Source organism: Oratosquilla oratoria, chromosome 34 (assembly GCF_046742065.1).
Source record: "Oratosquilla oratoria isolate Oo_2021 chromosome 34, ASM4674206v1, whole genome shotgun sequence".
In the NCBI taxonomy this organism is placed as follows: Eukaryota; Metazoa; Arthropoda; class Malacostraca; order Stomatopoda; family Squillidae; genus Oratosquilla; species Oratosquilla oratoria.
The window spans coordinates 27191445-27208944 of NC_134810.1; the positions used below are offsets into that span (position 1 = coordinate 27191445).

The 17500-nt window shown below is 37.8% G+C and overlaps 1 protein-coding gene across 3 annotated transcripts in view; it reads right to left on the reverse strand.

Moving 5' to 3' along the window:
• LOC143018135 (uncharacterized) overlaps positions 1–17500 on the reverse strand; it is a 47844-nt gene that overhangs the window by 22614 nt on the left and 7730 nt on the right. For 2 of the 3 annotated variants that reach the window (XM_076173268.1, XM_076173266.1), the window contains exons 2-5: positions 6537–6668; positions 6090–6203; positions 5742–5857; positions 2926–3064 (exon numbers count right to left, since the gene is read on the reverse strand). In XM_076173268.1, the coding sequence (XP_076029383.1) occupies positions 2926–3064; positions 5742–5857; positions 6090–6203; positions 6537–6645 (478 nt within the window). In that variant the 5' untranslated portion in view covers positions 6646–6668. The remainder of the gene's footprint in view (positions 1–2925; positions 3065–5741; positions 5858–6089; positions 6204–6536; positions 6669–17500) is intronic. The other variant, XM_076173267.1, reaches the window with a different exon arrangement.

The window sequence follows — 17500 nt, forward strand, 5'->3', positions numbered from 1 at the left end:
GGGCGACTTTAATTGCAAAGAAATCTGCTGGGAAGAGATGACAGTAAAGGGTGGAGACGGCTCATGGGGAAACGCTCTACTTGAGATGATTACTGACCATACAATGACACAATGGATACAGGAGAACACTAGGTATAGAAATGAAGAAGAACCATCGAGACTAGACTTAATAATTACATCTGAACCTAGAATAGTGGACAAGATTGAATATAAAACACCAATAAGTAAAAGTGACCACATATTGATTGAACTGGAACTTAATGAAGAAAAATATATGAAAAGAAATGAGCAATATAGAAAAGGAAGAATGATGTATGAAAAAACAAACTTTGATGAAATAAGAGAATTCTTTCAACAAGAAAACTGGGAAGAAATATACAAAGAAGAAACAACAGTGGAAGAGAAATGGAATATTTTGACAAAAATTTACAAAAAAGGAGTGGAAAAGTATGTCCCAAGACAAAAACAAGAAAAAGAATATGTAAAATGCTGGTACAACAAAAGTTGTAGGGAGTTAAAAGACAAAAGAGACAAAGCCTGGACCAGATGGAAAAAAGACAGAAGACCTGAAAAATGGAAAATATATACCGGTTATAGAAATGAATATGTACAAACGTGCAGAGAGGAAAAGAGAAAATATGAAAAAGACGTCATAGAAAAATGTAAAGAGCAACCAAAACTATTCTACAGATTTTGTAAACAATAAACTGAAAAACAAACAAGACTTGGAGAAATTAAGACAAGAGGGAGTTGAATACACTGAGGAAATGGAAATGGCGGAAATTATGAACAAACATTTTAAATCAGTGTTTATAAGGGAGAACATACAACCTGAAGAGATTGAATGGAAAGAGAAAGTCCCCCCTATGGAAGAAATAGAAGTAACAAAGAATGAAATATTGACACACTTGAGTAATCTTGATGTCAGAAAATCGCATGGACCAGATGATATAGCAAACTGGATTCTGAAAGAATGCAGGAATGAACTGGCAGACAAAATACATAGCATACTAAACAGTTCCTTGAAAGAAGGAAAAGTTCCAGAAGATTGGAAAAAAGCAAATATAGTACCTATATATAAAGGAGGAAATAAAGATGACCCTACCAACTATAGACCAGTCTCTCTAACAAGTACAATAGCAAAAATTTGTGAAAGAATTATCAAAAGTAGATGGGTAAAATATTTAGAAAAAAAAACAAAGTGTTAAATCCAAGGCAATTTGGATTCAGACAAGGACGATCATGCGTCACCAATTTAATATGTTTCTATTCAAGGCTAATAGATATAATACAAGAAAGAGATGGATAGGCGGACTGTGCATTTCTAGACCTAAAGAAAGCGTTTGACAAAGTACCACATAAGAAGTTGCTTAAGAAATTAGAAACTGAAGGAGGAATACAGGGAAAACTACTAAATTGGATGGAAGACTTTTTGCAAGAAAGAAAAATGAGAGTAGTGATAAGAAACCAGCACTCAAAATGGGATAAAGTAATAAGCGGTGTTCCGCAGGGAACAGTTCTGGCCCCAATAATGTTTGCTATATATATTAATGATATGGATGAAGGAATTGAAAGCTATATGAGCTTCTTTGCAGATGATGCAAAACTACTAAAAAGAGTGAAAACAGAAGAAGATTGTGAATCACTACAGAGAGATCTAAATAAAGTACAGGAATGGAGTAGGAAGTGGGAGATGGAGTTCAATACAAAAAAGTGTAGTATAATGGAATTTGGAAAAAGGAAAAACAGAATAACAGGATCATATAATTTGGGAGAAGAAGGAATAAAAAAAGTAGAAAATGAGAAGGACCTGGGAGTCATTGTTATGAATAATATGTCACCTGAGAAACATATAGATAAGATTTTTGGAGAAACTTATAATTTAATAAGAACAATCAAAGTTGCATTTACATACCTGGATGAAGAAATGGTGAAGAAAAACCTAATTACCCTGATAAGACCAAGATTGGAATATGCAGCAACGATATGGTCACCAAGTACAAAAAAAATGTATAAAAAAAACTTGAAAGAATACAAAGAGCAATTACAAAACTGGCACCAACACTCTCAAAACTATCATATGAAGAGAGACAAGAAAAATTTGAACTACAGACACTAGAGCAAAGAAGAGAGAGAGGAGATTTGATAGCTATTTACAGAATCATGAAAGGCATGGAAATTACTGATAGAGAAAATCTGATAAAATTGGATGACAGAAACACAAGAGGACACGGAAAGAAAATAAAAAAAGACAGCTATAGAAGAGATTTGAAAAAGAACAGCTTTCCTCACAGAGTAATAGACAGTTGGAACAAGTTAGATGAGAAAGTGGTGTGTGCAAAAACAATACATGAATTTAAAAATAGTTTAGATAAAATGAGATATGAAGACGGGACCCCACGTGCATAGCTCCCCTTCCCGTAAAATACAACTAGGTAAATTCCTACAACTAGGTAAATACACACACACACACACATACACACACACACACACACACACACACACACACACACACACACACACACACACACATATATATATATATATATATATATATATATATATATATATACATATATATGTATTTATATATGTACTGTATGTATGTATGTATGTATGTGTATATATATATACATACATATGCATACATACATACTTACATACATATATATACATATATATATATATGTATATATATATGTATATATAATATATATATATATATATATATATATATATATATATATATATATAATCGGCTAATGTTGCTCAGCAACCCTTTCACCTACTACGATTGGAATCTTTGTACTTTCAATTTCAGAATCCTTGCGATAATTTTGTACAGAATAGATTTTATACTGACTGGCGCCAGGTAATCCTAATAAGATGGGATAATCTGATACAAAAATGTTACCGTGTTCTTACTTGTAAATCCTCTATTTGCGAGCAAGTGATGACTAGTGCAAATGTAAAAGTCCAAATCAGTCACAAAACGTTCAAAGACGGGTTGGGTATATCGGACACACATACTTCCCTCGGGGCACGGGGACGATGCACACGGATCCTGTAGGGAAGAGGCAATGTTAAAACAGTTTTCGCAAGGAGCTGGATAGTCTTTGTAAATATTTGTATAAAACTCTGTGAGGCCTTCATTACCACACATTAATGCTATTAATCTACATAGGAATTATAATGCAGATGATAAATGTGGTCATGCTTGGAAGATAGGAATAATGCCTACGAAGACTGTGTTATTCCTTAGGCCATGCAGCACACATACATACATACGACATGAGCATAAGCCTGATACGTATACTTCCACAGTTACGCCGAACAACCGGGTATCTAGAAATAGACTCCGTTCCCTTCAGACTCCGTTTCCATACAGACACGATTTTTCGTAAATTTCATTCAATCTAATTGTTCATACTTCACTCACTTTCAAAGTAGGTAAGCGAGTATATATAAATTAAAGTTTGCATGTAGTTCAGTATGAACTCATATATATATATATATATATATATATATATATATATATATATATATATATATATATACTGTATATGTGTGTGTGTGTGTGTGTGTGTGTGTGTGGTGTGTGTGTGTGTGTGTGTGTGTGTGTGTGTGTGTGTGTGTGTGTGTGTGTGTGTGTGTGTGTGTGTGTATTCACTTGGTCTTGGTCTTTGGATCACGTGTTGGACTCGTGATCGACAGCTATTTCCCTCCTGGAAGAGAGCTCAGAGCTCGTAGGTCCGATCTATGGGTAATACTATGACCTTGCACACACACACACACCCAACTCCCCCCCCCCGAGGGGGGGAGTAACACCCCTCAGCGCGGCGATACTGAGATTATTTCAGCCCGGGCGAAGATCGAACCCGGACCTCCGTAGTGGCAGGCCAGAGCTCTAACCACAGCGCCATGAGAGTGTGTATTCACCTCGGATCTGCTGCAGCCTCGAGACAGCTAGGCACCACCCTACGGCAGTGAGCTCAGAGCTCATTATTAGCCGATCTCTGGGTAGGTCTGAGACCACTCACACTCCACACACCGGGACAGCAAGGTCACAACTCCTTGACTAACGTCCCGTACCTACTCGCTGCTAGGTGAACAGGGGCTACACGTGAAAGGAGACAAACCCAACTTGTCTCCGCCCGGCCGGGGAATCGAACCCCGGTTCTCCGGCTTGTGAGGCCAGTGCTTTACCAATCCGCCATCGGGCCGTGTGTGTGTGTGTGTGTGTGTGTGTGTGTGTGTGTGTGTGTGTGTGTGTGTGTGTGATAGCAATGTAAATTATTATGATAATTGTATTGTATTATTCTGTGTGTTTTGTTTATATATTATAAATACTGTATTTATTATTTTTAGCAAGTGCTGTGAGCGCTTGGTTGGATAATTTTGGCGCGAATGTTGGCGTTACCCAGTCTCGGGGTGTTGACGACAGCCACACGCGTGTCCAGTGATCGTGCCTATTGCTATCTTTAAATATACTGTATTAGACTTCCATGTGATTTCATTGCCACCCAGAACATATATGGTGGCAACGGTATTAACAGTTCTTGTGTTTATTTACGTAACAAGACTAGATTCATGTGTCTTTGAATTGCCGGCCGGTTTTGTGTTGTTGTGTTTTTCTCCCCATTTTTCCGTTCCAGCCAGGTATTTTCAGTGAATTTAACTATTAATGGACATTATAGTGCTCCGCACACAGTGACTTAATTTTTTTTTTTTTTTTTTTTTTTTTTTTTTTTTTTTTTTTTTTTTTTTTTTTGTTCCTGCTCTTCCCGGACGTCATCGTCGTCTGCCCTTGTAACTTGTCATTGCGCCTTGTGTTCCTGTGTGTACCCTCAGCGGTAATTTGTGCCTGGATGGTGAATTTGGACAGTCATAATTGTTTCTCGGGAAGCAACAAATCTGTGAAGACCGGTCATTGACGTCTCCCAGCTTCGAGATCGCTCGGCGGCCATGTTTTTGGTGACGTCATTCGCGTCCCTTGAAATGTTACCCCGGAATGTTTAGACCCTCGTCGCCTGCGACGTATGTGTATACTTACGTATTGTCATTTGTACTCTATTGTAGATTATTGATATATGTATCGCATTGTTTCTGTTTTGCAATGCTTATGTTGTATGAATTATATAATTTATGTTTGTATGAATTATATATATATTTTTTTTTTTTTTTTTTTTTTTGTGTCCGCAAGACATTCCTTTGGCCGCATCATATTTTCAACTATCCACATGTTCCATTCACTCTCATCTCTTTTTATCTCTTATTCACTTAATCGCTACTGATAAAGCTTTTCATCTTAACACTCGTTTCACAACGTTCATCCATTTTATTTTTCATCATGTGACAACAGCAAACAACAGCTAATTGAACCACAATACCCTCCTATCCTTTCCAACCAATTCCAGCCCTCTACTGCATATTCTTTCCTCGATCTTCTCATCGATTTCAATATATCAAACAATCATGGTGGTATCGCACATCCCTTTTGCAATCCAGCTTTCCCCCGCATACCAGTCATCCATGTTACTGGACATTCTTTTATTGAAACTAGAAATTTTGTATTTCTAATAGATTTCATGACACACTATATATTGCTAATCAACACCGTGGTGAGGCACAGGGGTTTAACTGTCCCTCTAAGGGACAGAACGGTGGACCTGCAAGGAACCATCGAGACCGAACACTTTCGTTTACTCCTGAATCTTTACCACTCGTTGTGTGACACCTACTCTGAATCTCTTCAGTGGAGGGCGCATCTGGACGTAGTAGTTCCAGTTGGCATCAGACGTGAGCTTTTCCACATCCCCTTGTGCCCACGAGAAGATTTCACATTGCCTTTCAATTTCTACGACAATAAGAAAGATAAAATCATTGGTGTGGTATTTACAATAAAGTCAGTAATATCCAATACAAAAATTAAACGAAAAACAGTAATAGCAGTTATATGATAAACTGACAGGTACAGATGTAACAAAAATATCAACGTAAATATAACTGGAATGGAAATAAATATACACACTGTAAATGAATATAGAAAATACCTTTACATGCACAAGTAACACGTAACCAGTTCTTACCATTGTGATTAAAGGATATGCAATTCTGACTAACACAGAAAAAAGTGCAAAAAGCACGATTTCCATCGCACGTTCCAATCAGTTTATCTGTACGAATATAGCGTTTTCCTGCAGCTGGAAGAAAATTAAAAATAATTATAATGGTGCAAACAATATATATCAAAAGGCTTCTTCCCATTACAATGGAAGTAGTCTACTAAGGCATGCACCCACCTTCCACATATTTCACACCCATCCACACCCATTTGCTTCGCTTTTAAAGATATTTCAGCTCCTTGTGGATGAAGGGTCATCCCTGCCCCCCGCCCACTACCTGAGTAGAAGCAATGCAGTAAGACACAAAACATACACAATCAGAGCACAACAGCCAAAGCCGATTTACCCCCACTGCTTCTTTTACATGAAGACCCTTCCTCATTGTGCCCTCATACGTAAATAGTGACATACCGTACAGTTGCCAGTAGAGTCCGGTTTTCTGTGCTTCGCCGAGTAGTAGGAGGTACAGTAGGAACAAAAGGTGCACGAGCGATTTCCTCGACCGTGACCAAGCCCACATCTTAACGGGAGCCTGGGACAAACCTGAATATAAATATATATAAATATATATATATATATATATATATATATATATATATATATATATATATATATATATATATATATATATATATATATATATATATATATATATATATATATATTGCAGAAACCAGTGGGAAATGAAAAAGAAAACGGTTACTGACCATTTCCGTCTATTTAAGACACCTTCAAGGGTACAAAGTATTTGATGATGATGATGATGATGATGATGATGATGATGGTTCCTCAACTGTTGGAGTGTGGGCCCTGCTTCATGCGACCCACCTGTGGCTGTGTCGTGTCATCTGGTGGGTGACTTTAGTCTTGATTCTGTTGTCTTGTTATAGTGTGTGATCCGAGATAAAAAGTAGTAATGGTTGGTGCAGTCACCCTGCTAAGTGACTAAGAATGCTGGTGGCTATGTCTTTTGGGTTATATGGTCTGTCTTCTGCTAGTAGGATATTCTCGAATCTTTGTTTAACGTTTGAGGTGGCTGGGCAGCTGCTAAGGTAATGGAAGTAGCTGAAAACACCATCACAAAGAGTACACAGGTGGGAAGTTTGTAGCCAAGTCGCAATCTGGTTAGTGTGGTCTCTTTACTCCTGGAGATGTTGGGCGGCATTTGAATTGGTTTCCCACTTGTGACCTGAAGGTTCCACCTGACAGTATTGAAGGTGAAGGTTTCTTCACCTAGCTGTCTGTCCCGGACTTCACGGATATATTTGTAAATCTTGGTCTTCAGTTGGCTGTCACTTTGTGGTACTAGAAAGTCAATCCCAAAGTTGTTGGCAGCTTCCTTGGCTGGAATATCTGCTTTTTCATTCCCTGTGATGCCAATGTGGCTTGGGATCCAGTGATTGATGTCCCTCTGTCTTCTGAATGCTTTGTGAGGGGCTGGATGTAGGTGATCAGTTCTCAGTTCTCTATTGGAAAGGGGTCACGTGGGGTCTGTAGGCTGCTCATGGAGTCGGTGTGGATTACTATGGGAATACGTTGTCTGTGGCAAGCATGGAGCAGGGTCATCATGATGGCTATGAACTCGGTCTGGAGGGTTGAAGGGTCATCACTGGTGCTGGCTCTGAAGGCCAGGTTGTTTGTGAAGAATGCACTGCCAGACCGTCTTGATTCTCCAAGGACTGAACCATCCGTGTAGTAGTTGACGGCTTCAGACGGTGTTACTTCTAATATTCTCATCCTGGTGATGGTCTTTAGTGTTTCAGGATCCGTGTTCTTTTTCCACCCAGGGATGCTGTCAATGATGATGGTGCCAGGAACCTTGAGCCAGGGTGGTCTGTGAAGTGTCATTGTTCTTTCTATCATATCTTGGGGATTGTCCTTGAGAACTTGGTACTTGAGTAGTATGTCGGTCATTCGGATCGGCCAGAAAGAGCTGGATAAGACTTGTCTGCTTCTTCTCAGTGTTGTTTTTATTGGCTGTTGTAGAGGATGATCAAAATGTGATCTCAGGATCTTGAGCTGTAGTCTTGATCCCAGGAGGCTTTAGTCTCAGGCGGAGTGGTGGTATGTTCACTTCCCTTTCCATGGTGGCTACTTGGGCGTAGGGAGGGGCTGCAAGGATAACCCGTAATGCAGTTCTGTAGCTTGTCTAGCAGCTCAAGCGTGGTGGGTTTGGCGATGTAGTAGGCCTAGCTACTATATTCTATGACTGAGCGTATTGTGGTTATTTAACTTTTTCTCAAAATGTGCGTGTTGGTTCCTGCAGATTTCGTTAACATGGCTCTCAAAGCGTTGAGTCTTTTTTGCATTCTTTGCTGGATATAGTTGACATGAGGCCTAAAAGTCAGTTGCCTATCGAAGATGTTGCTCAGGTACTGGTGTACTCATTCTATGTGGAGCCTTGTAGTGTCAAGGGCTGTGTCGGGACGTCTTCCATGGCCTTGGCCTTCTAGACGGAGATAACAAAGGATTACAAAGGAGGAGCATGCCGACAGGAGACCTTTTGGTCCATATCTAGGTCGGATGCGAAAAAAGTCATAATAATAATAATAATCATGAGGCCTAGTGTCTTGCATGTATCTTCTATCTTGAGGAGTCCATGGTGAATGGCTTGCATCGGTCTGGCTTTGTTGGCAATCGGCACCAGAACGTCTGCATTGCTCAAGTGGATGACAACGTTGGTGTCGGGGATGCTGACAATCTCGTTCATCAAGACGTTGAACAAGGTTGGACTGAGGACACTTCCTTATGGAGTTTCGTTCTCGAAGTTTTTGGTACTGGACAGCTGCCTTTGGAACCAGACCTTGGCTTTGCGGTCGGTCAGGAAATCCAGGCATGACATTATTCGACCACGAATTTTGCTCTTGTAGAGTGGAGTTAGGATAGGGAGTTTCCCAGCAAGTTCGAAGGCGTTCCCCAAATCGATGAACACCGCCATTCCCCTTTTTTCCCTGTCTCTGAGATGGAAGTGGTGAGGTGGCAGATGCTGTATGTTGTAACTACTCCGGAACTGAAGCCGTAGACATGCATGTGGAATCTTCATGTATCCCATGGGAGTCTTGAAAGGACCATTCGTTCCATCAGGTTGTTGAGGCAGGTCAGGAGACTGATGGGTCTGAACTTATCATTTTCCTTGGTTATAGGGGTGATTATAGCAATCTTCCAAATGGCTCAGTAGTCTTTGTTCAGCCCAGGACCTGTTGAAAAGTCGTAGAATCTCTTCTTGAAGGAATGGGGTGGCATTGACTAGCAGACTGTTGTGGATACCATACTCACTAAGTGACGTGATCTTCATCTTTTTTGTTGCTTTGACCAATTCCTGGCTTGTGAAAGGTTGGTCTGTGTCAGCAGTTTGGCTTTTCCCTTCACTGGTGAATTGTCTCCGCTCCTCTTCCAGCTCTGTCTGTTTGGCTTAGATGGCAGGTGGGAGCTGTCTTGTCGCGGATCTGGCTGTGAACTCGTCGATAAGCTTCTCTGTTTCTGCCTCTGCTTCTGCTGCCTGGTTTGGATGTGTTGGAGTCTGTGGTGGCCTTCCCAGTGTTGCCTTGATTTGTCTTTAGAGTTAACCAGAAGAGGTACGCTGGTTGATGGTGCCACACCAACTGAACCAGGCTCTGGTCTTTGCTTGATGATACTCTTCCCTGGCATGCTTCTGGGATGCTCTAGGATTCCAAAGGTCGTAGGGGCGCCGGTGTTTTTTGAAGATCTTTATGTACCTGTTGACCCTCCTTTTCAACTTTTTGCATCCCTAATCGTAGAACCATTAAATTAATACATTTTCTACTGTTTTTGGTGAGAGGGATCGATCTTCCTGCTACAATAAGGATGCATCTCATGGTTTCCCGTGCGTCTTCTTCTAGGCTAGGATATGTACTATTTGACTGGTGACCCCCATTCTTACTTGGCTTGTATCCGTCGTTGGGACATGTGCCTCCTGACGGGAAGCCACTGGGTTCCGCCTCCAGCAGGAAGGAGTCCAGTTCTTGGTATCTGGTCCAATTAGCTTTCTTCAGGTTTTTATGTGGAATATAGTCCTCGGGTTTGGATTGGTGGTGGAGAGGTTGATCGTGGTATCTATGGGGCGATGGTCACTGCACAGGTGGTCGTTGATCTTCCATGTACACATGGGCGCTAGGGCTGCGTTGGTTATAATGAGGTCGATACAGGCTCCCAGTGTGTTTATTGGAGCGCTATTGTTCAGCACCATAAAGTTGCTGTTGTTAGTGAGCAGGTCTGCGATGTGATTCCCTGTTGCATTGTGTTTGATCCCCCTCAGAGTGGATTGTGGGCATTAAAGTCTCCGGCAATGATAGTTGGGCCTAGGTTGTCTTGCAGTACACTGCTGAGGTCCAAAATCTTGTTGTATGACTTGTAGACGTTGTGGATGAGAATCTGATGGGCGTTCCTGGCACCGGTGTAGATCTTTGTGCTGAGGACTTCTATCTCGTCCCTGAGGTAAACTTTGCTGTCAACTGGTGCAGACGGATATCTGTTAACGATCGCTGTGATTAGCCCCTGGCTATTGCCTGGTGTTGCTAGTAGGTGGTAGATTTCGTATCCTGGGAGCTTCATCTTGCACTTGTGGTCAGTTCTTGATGAGCGTCTTTTCAAGGAAAATTACGTCAATCTTGTTCGTAATTGTTGCCTGTAAAAACTCATCCTTCTTCCCCATCGCTCCTTGGATGTTCCACTCAGTGGAGGATTGTTAAGATCTCTGAGTAAGGGGCTGAACGAGGGCAGAGAGCAGAGTGTTGATCATTTCCATCAACTGTGTCATTATTCTCTCTAGCCGATCGGTCACTGACTCTTCTGACTATCTGGTTATTGGTCTCGTTGGTTGTTCTCTTGGCTGCGAGTTGAGTTGTTTGCTGTTTTTGATAATCTCGTTGTACTTCTGTAGCTTGAGTGCTGACTCTGTTTGTGCTTGTGTCGGGGCAGGTAGCACAGTCTTTTCTTTTGTCTTGTTTGTAGCTGCTGTATACTCTGGAACGGGTCGCATCTATGTTTGGGTCTTGTCTTGCTGCATCTTCTCTATTTGGATCTCCTTGGCCTGGGTCTTCTTCGTCTGTGTGAGTAGCATGGGCTTTGTAGTTGCCGATAGTTGTGTGTACTCTTCTTCTGTGAGAGCTGGAGCCTTCTGGGCAGGACGTGGTCGTGTGACTGCCTGCATTCTACGCTGCATCTTCCTCTGTTGCACAGGCATCTCATGCTGGAGGACATGTGGTTCCCGTCGCAGTTTACGCACCTCAGAAAGATCTCCTTCTTCTCTTGATGTTTCTTGAAGCACAGACGGCTGTCGTGGTCCCCTGCACAAATTGCACACTTGACTGTGGTTTGGCATGCTGCGACTCCTTGTCCGTAGCGGTTGCACTAGAAGCAGCGTAGCGATGTTTGGATGTAGGGTCGCACTGGGTATGACCCGATGAAACCTATGTTGATTCTCTCTGGCAATGCTCCTCGAAAGCTGATCTTGACCATTCATAGGTTCTGGATCTGGCCGTTGACATTCCTCGACATCCTGTTGGCAGTTCTCTCTCCGTTCGTTTGTAGGAAGGGGTCTGCATCGATGAAAAGAGGGACTTTTTTGACCACCGCTTCATTCATCTTCTCCTCCGGATACAGGGTTGTCAGTGGGCATGGCAGTCCGTTCGGCTTCTTCAATGGAAGAAGGGCATCGGCAGCTTCTTCTGTCCGGGGTATGATGTGGTGCAGACCATTCTGTCTGGCCACAAACTTCAGGGGGATGTCTGGGAGGGTCTTCTCCACTGCTACCAGGATACTATACACCGTGGGCCAATTCTCTGAAATTACAGACCTGAAGCATGGTAGCTTCTTGGTCTGCCTGTGCTTCTTGGCGGCCTCCTCCTTCTCCATCTTCTTCAGCTTCTGGCACTGGTAATGGAACCCCTCGTCCATTTCCTCCGCTGGCGAATTGGCGGCTCTTGTATTACTGAGTGTTTCTTTGAAGTCCATCATTATTGGGGAGACCATAGGGGTCTCCATGATGCTCTTGATAACTTGAAGGAATATTACTTGTTGAGCAGGTCCGCGTAATGTTTCGGCTGATATGCCTTCCTCAGACAGAATGTAAGGAATTGTTAACACATTCTAATGATTAAATTGCTTTAGATGGGAAGTATTAAGAAAATATTTCCTAGATCTGTTTTGTGCCTTGTCAATCAAATATTTCAGATATTCTAATTTTTTTCCAAAGCACAAAACAGAGCTAGGAAATTTTTCTTGATACTTCTCATGTAAAACAATTTAATCATAAGAATATGTTAACAATTCCTTACTATGAGAATCTAATCAGTCTTCCTAGCATATCTAATTTTTTTTTTTTTTTTTTTTTTTTTTGTATCCAGGTGGTTTTTAAAAGCAATAACAATGTTAAGAGCTTGTTGATTAAAAATTCATCAAGAGAAAAGGAAGGTTGTGTGTACAGCATACCATGTAAAGCTTGTAATTTTATTTACATAGGCCAAACAAGTAAAGTTTTGAACAAAAGAATAAGCCAATAAAAAAGCAATAGAACGGGGCAATTGTCAGGTGGACTGTTTGTTCACCAAAAGGACTATGGACATAGCATTGACTGGAAAAAATCAAAAGTAATTACATCTTGTAACGATAATGTCCTTAGCTTTGTTTCCATCGCCATCGTCAGCTTCCAAGTCTCACATCCGTAGATTATTGCTGGTAGAATGCATTGGTTGTAAACTTTACGTTTCAAACATAAAGGTACAGAGCCTCTCAGGATCTTACTATACTTACCAAATATTTTCCAACCAATTGTAATGCGTCTTTTTATCTCATTATCATGATCTTTCGTCACCTTCACCATCTGACCTAAATAATTATACTCTTCAACTTCCTCAAGACTCTCATCATCAATTACAATCTCTTTACTTTGAACTTTCGTGTTGAACATTACTTTGGTTTTACTCTTATTAATTTTTAAACCTACTTTGATACTTTCTTTGTTTAGATCGCTCAGCATATCTTGCAAATCGTCTGCTCTTTCTGAAATAAGAATGATGTCATCTGCAAATCTTAGGTGGATCAAATATTCGCCATTAATCTTCAAACCTTTCTTTTCCCAACTCAACCTTCTGAAAATATCTTCTAAACAAGCTGTAAATAGTTTGGGTGAAATTGTATCGCCTTGTCGTACTCCTTTCTCGATCTTGATCTTTTCTGTATCTTTATGTAGTCGAACTATAGCGGTACCTTTCGAATAAATCTTTTCTAAAACTCTTACAATCTGTTCGTTTGCACCCTGTTTGCGTAGCGAGTTTAGTATTGCTATTTGTTCTACTGAATCAAAGGCCTTCTCGTAATCTACAAAAGCTAAACACAGAGGTATATTATATTCTGTCGTTTTCTCGATTAGATGGTTTATCGCCTGCAAATGGTCTAGAGTTGAATATCCGCTTCTAAAGCCTGCCTCTTCTCTCGGTTGATTTCCATCTAAAACTTGACTCAGTCTATTTGTAAGGATCTTGGAGAATATTTTATATATGTTTGATAGCAAGCTAATCAGTCGATAGTTACTAAGGTCCTTCTGGTCTCCTTTTTTATGAAGCAAAATCACTATATACATATACAAATATATATACGAGTATATATATATATATATATATATATACATATATATATATATATATATATATATACATGTATATACTGTATATATATGTATATATATATACATGTACATGTATATGTATATATATATATATATATATATGTATATATTTATATATATATATATACACATACATGTGCGTGACATTGGTGGTCATGAAATATATCATATTCACGCTAGGGCGTGATACATGTATATATATATATATATATATGTATGTATATATATATGTATATATATATATATGTATATATATATATATACATATATATATATATATATATATATATATATATGCAGACAAACCACTGGGAAAATGAAAGAGATGAGACCGAGCGCTTTCGTCTATTCAGACATTTTCAAGGTATAGATACATAAAAGAGACAAGTATATATAGTCAGAAGGTTAAGGTGGATCTCTCCCAGTGCCATATTGGCTCAAGTGTCCGGACATTTGGTTTACAATTTTTGTTATAATAAATTCATCCAATTTGTATAATCCTTGACTTAAATTTAAATTATTAACAAATGTATTCTTGATCAGACTGGATTCTATGATGTTTCTATTCAAATAAGAATTACTTTTGACAATTACTTTAGCTTCATTCCAATTGATACAATGGTTAAAATCCCTAAGATGGACAAATAACGCGTTGGACGTTTGACCACTTCTAACGCTATATTTGTGTTGCTTTATTCTAACATTTAATTCCTTTCCAGTCTGACCAATATAGCATTTGTTGCAATCTTTACATGGAATTTTATATACACAGCCTTCCTTATTTTCAGGGGAATATTTAATCAAAAGACTTTTGACTGTGTTTGAGTTCCTAAAAATGGTTTGGATGTTGAAATTCTTAAGAATATGCGGCAATTTAATGAAGTTGTCATGATACGGAAGAACGAGAATATTTTTAGAATTAAATTTGTCTTTAGTTTTGTCATCAAAATAAGACTTTCTAGCCATTTTTTGAGAAATTTCAATTAGATGATTTGAATACTTTAATTTTAAAGCTATGTCATTTATTCTTAAGAATTCATCATCCAAAAACTCCGGACTACAAACCCGATAAGCACGAAGGTACATTGAAGATAACACAGATGCTTTGGTCCTGTAATGATGAGAAGAGTAAAAATGAACATATGAAAGAACATTAGTGGGTTTCCTATAAACATCAAATTTGAAAGACCTTTCGTTTCTGTATATCAATACATCAAGGAAAGGTAATTGATTATTTTGTTCTATTTCCATGGTAAAATTGATTGAAGGGACTAAGGCGTTAAGTTGTGACAAGAAAGTTGACGGGTCAGCATTAACAGGCCAAATGCACAAAATATCATCAATGTACCTAAACCAAGTAACATTTTGGGGGAGAATATTGGGTAACAACTTTGTTTCAAAAAATTCCATATAAAGATTGCTAAGAATGGGAGAAATCGGATTACCCATAGCCATACCGAAATTCTGTAAATAATAGTTACCGTTAAACACAAAATGAGATTCCAAAACACACAATTTAATTAAGTCAATAATGGTGGCAGTAGGCAGTGGTAAATCAAATTTCTCCAATTCTTCTTCAAGATACACTAATAAATCAAAAACTGGAACACGGGTGAATAACGAAGTGATATCATAACTAATAAGAGAAAAATCATAGTTAACATTAAGGTTATTAAGTTTGTTAACTAACTCTACATTGTTGTGTATGTGGCTGTGGGAAATTGTCCCTACTAGAGGGCTCAAAATATTCTCCCCCAAAATGTTACTTGGTTTAGGTACATTGATGATATTTTGTGCATTTGGCCTGTTAATGCTGACCCGTCAACTTTCTTGTCACAACTTAACGCCTTAGTCCCTTCAATCAATTTTACCATGGAAATAGAACAAAATAATCAATTACCTTTCCTTGATGTATTGATATACAGAAACGAAAGGTCTTTCAAATTTGATGTTTATAGGAAACCCACTAATGTTCTTTCATATGTTCATTTTTACTCTTCTCATCATTACAGGACCAAAGCATCTGTGTTATCTTCAATGTACCTTCGTGCTTATCGGGTTTGTAGTCCGGAGTTTTTGGATGATGAATTCTCAAGAATAAATGACATAGCTTTAAAATTAAAGTATCCAAATCATCTAATTGAAATTTCTCAAAAAATGGCTAGAAAGTCTTATTTTGATGACAAAACTAAAGACAAATTTAATTCTAAAAATCTTCTCGTTCTTCCGTATCATGACAACTTCATTAAATTGCCGCATATTCTTAAGAATTTCAACATCCAAACCATTTTTAGGAACTCCAACACAGTCAAAAGTCTTTTGATTAAAAATTCCCCTGAAAATAAGGAAGGCTGTGTATATAAAATTCCATGTAAAGATTGCAACAAATGCTATATTGGTCAGACTGGAAAGGAATTAAATGTTAGAATAAAGCAACACAAATATAGCGTTAGAAGTGGTCAAACGTCCAACGCGTTATTTGTCCATCTTAGGGATTTTAACCATTGTATCAATTGGAATGAAGCTAAAGTAATTGTCAAAAGTAATTCTTATTTGAATAGAAACATCATAGAATCCAGTCTGATCAAGAATACATTTGTTAATAATTTAAATTTAAGTCAAGGATTATACAAATTGGATGAATTTATTATAACAAAAATTGTAAACCAAATGTCCGGACACTTGAGCCAATATGGCACTGGGAGAGATCCACCTTAACCTTCTGACTATATATACTTGTCTCTTTTATGTATCTATACCTTGAAAATGTCTGAATAGACGAAAGCGCTCGGTCTCATCTCTTTCATTTTCCCAGTGGTTTGTCTGCATACTAGTATCACGCGTTCAAGTGATTTCTTCTGCATATATATATATATATATATATATATATATATATATATACATACATATATATTTACATATATATATATATATATACATATATATGTATATATATGTATATATATACATGTATATATGTATATATATATATATATATACAGTATGTATATATGTATATATATGTATATATATGTATATATATATATGTATATATATGTATATATATGTATATATGTATATATATGTATATATATATATATATATATATATATATATATATATATATATACATATATATATATGCATGTATCACGCCCTAGCGTGAATATAATATATTTCATGACCACCAATGTTACGCACATGTATGTATATATATATATACATGTACATGTATGTATGTATATATACAGTATATACATATATATATATATATATGTATATATATGTATATATATACATATATACATACATATATATATATATATATATATATATATATATATATATATATATATTATATATATATATATATATATATATATGCATGTATCACGCCCTAGCGTGAATATGATATATTTCATGACCACCAATGTCACGCACATGTATGTATATATATATATATATATAGATATATATATATATATATATATATATATATATACATATACATGTATGTATATATATATATATATATATATTTATATATATAAATATACATGTATGTATATATATATATATATTATATATATATATATATATACACATATATATATGCATGTATCACGCCCTAGCGTGAATATATTTCATGACCACCAATGTCACGCACTTGGTGAATATTAAACTCTTGTGTATATGTTGTGTTATATATGTAAGCATGTGTATTGTGTTG